This window comes from Anarrhichthys ocellatus, unplaced genomic scaffold (assembly GCF_004355925.1).
Source record: "Anarrhichthys ocellatus isolate YVR2014 unplaced genomic scaffold, GSC_Weel_1.0 scaffold20, whole genome shotgun sequence".
Classification (NCBI taxonomy): Eukaryota; Metazoa; Chordata; class Actinopteri; order Perciformes; family Anarhichadidae; genus Anarrhichthys; species Anarrhichthys ocellatus.
In genome coordinates, this window is record NW_022280050.1 from 156,429 (window position 1) to 158,018 (window position 1,590).

General features: G+C 41.6%; 1 protein-coding gene across 5 annotated transcripts in view; it reads left to right on the top strand.

The window, feature by feature from the left end:
- The first annotated feature begins 353 nt into the window (after positions 1-353).
- The window catches only part of epb41l5 (erythrocyte membrane protein band 4.1 like 5), a 26,259-nt gene continuing 25,022 nt past the window's right edge, over positions 354-1,590 (top strand). For all 5 annotated transcript variants that reach the window (XM_031858373.1, XM_031858376.1, XM_031858375.1 and 2 more), the window contains exons 1-2: positions 354-527; positions 1,263-1,476. In XM_031858373.1, coding sequence (XP_031714233.1) covers positions 1,297-1,476 — 180 coding nt within the window. In that variant the 5' untranslated portion in view covers positions 354-527; positions 1,263-1,296. The remainder of the gene's footprint in view (positions 528-1,262; positions 1,477-1,590) is intronic.

Consider the following 1,590-nt stretch of genomic DNA (forward strand, 5'->3'; position numbering starts at 1 on the left):
CCAATCTTCTTCATACTATAAGTTTTAAATGGCATGTCAACTATTTCGTGAATATATGGTTATTAATATATTTTACTGTTCATAACGTTATTGTGTGTATAATCAATTATAAACCTTATTCTCTCTGGTCTTGTATCAATAAAGTACACTATAACTGAAAAAACTAAATGTAAACTCGCATGGGGCAACAATACTTTAAGTGTGTGTGTGTTTTTTTTTGGGAGGAAACCCCACAAAAAGAATATTTTATTAACTCTGCCAGCTCATATAAAAACGGCATGTCGCTTTAAATATGCTAATTACGTTTTTTGTTTGTTAGGGATTTATAGTGACGTCACATCCGGAGGAAAGCTTTGCCTCCTACTTTTTGTTGGGACCTGGGAGAGAAAATTACCCCGCAGAGGTAACGAGGAGGGGAGAAAAAGGAAGAAAAGAGGAACAAGTTACAAACCGCGGACATGTACAAGGTTGCTGTTTAGTCGTCTACGATGCAAGCGGACGTCCTCTCGCCGTGAATTCAGTCTTTCGTACGTATGCGTTCTTTATCCACAAGTGACTGCGGAGCAAGTGTACGTCGGATACAGCTTTTCGAAGCAAAAGACGGCGTTTGTTTTGCTATGCGGGGACACCCTTGCGCGGGCGGAGTCATGTGTGTCGCGTACGTTAACCGCTAACGGTTAGCTCCTGGTAATAAAAACAAGCGCACACCTGTTGCTTTTGCTTACATCAAGTTAACGTTACTCTCAGGCCTCAAAACTGGGTACAATTGTGAAGCTGTGGGTTAAATTGTTCATTTGTTTGGTTCATTAATATTATTTTAGCAGAAGAATGTTGTAGTTTTCTAGCCTGTCTTTGTAAGGGGTTTTGTAGTTTGCACATCTTTGAAGTCGATTCGTTGGCTAACCTAAGATTGTAAATTAATGTTCTTTGTACTTTGTTTTTTTTTGTATTTGTTGAATATTATACTATTTTTTTATTTTTATCCTTGCTGGTTTTACACATATATATATATATGAGATTACGATATAAGTTAATACACACAAATGGACCTGTTAGTTGGTAGTTTGCCAGGTATCCTTGATGGAAAACTAACTAGCTGCCTGCTGACATTACAACAGTCAACTAAAAACAATACATGTCATGTTTCTGTGGTCCGAGTAAGCAACTGTTGTCCACCTTACATACTTGTATGTTTATTGTGCAGTTCACAAATACAAACTTAACATCTTGTGTGTATTCATATCCTCCCTCTTCTCCTACAGGTGTAGCAGTGTATCCCTCCCTCTCTCCCCCATCATGCTGAGTTTCCTGCGCAGGACGCTGGGCCGACGTTCCATCCGGAAACATGCGGAGAAAAGTCGGTTACGGGAGGCCCAGCGTGCCACGACGCACATCCCTGCTGCTGGGGAGGCAAAGTCTGTCATCACCTGCCGTGTGTCCTTACTGGACGGGACGGACGTCAGCGTTGACCTGCCGGTAAGGAGGGTTGTGCGTGTTCATTATGCCACAGTGTGGATGTTAACAGTGAGCACCACCCAGATGCTTGTTGATCTCCAGGCATCATTTTGGATGTTGTGTGTGTGTGTGTGT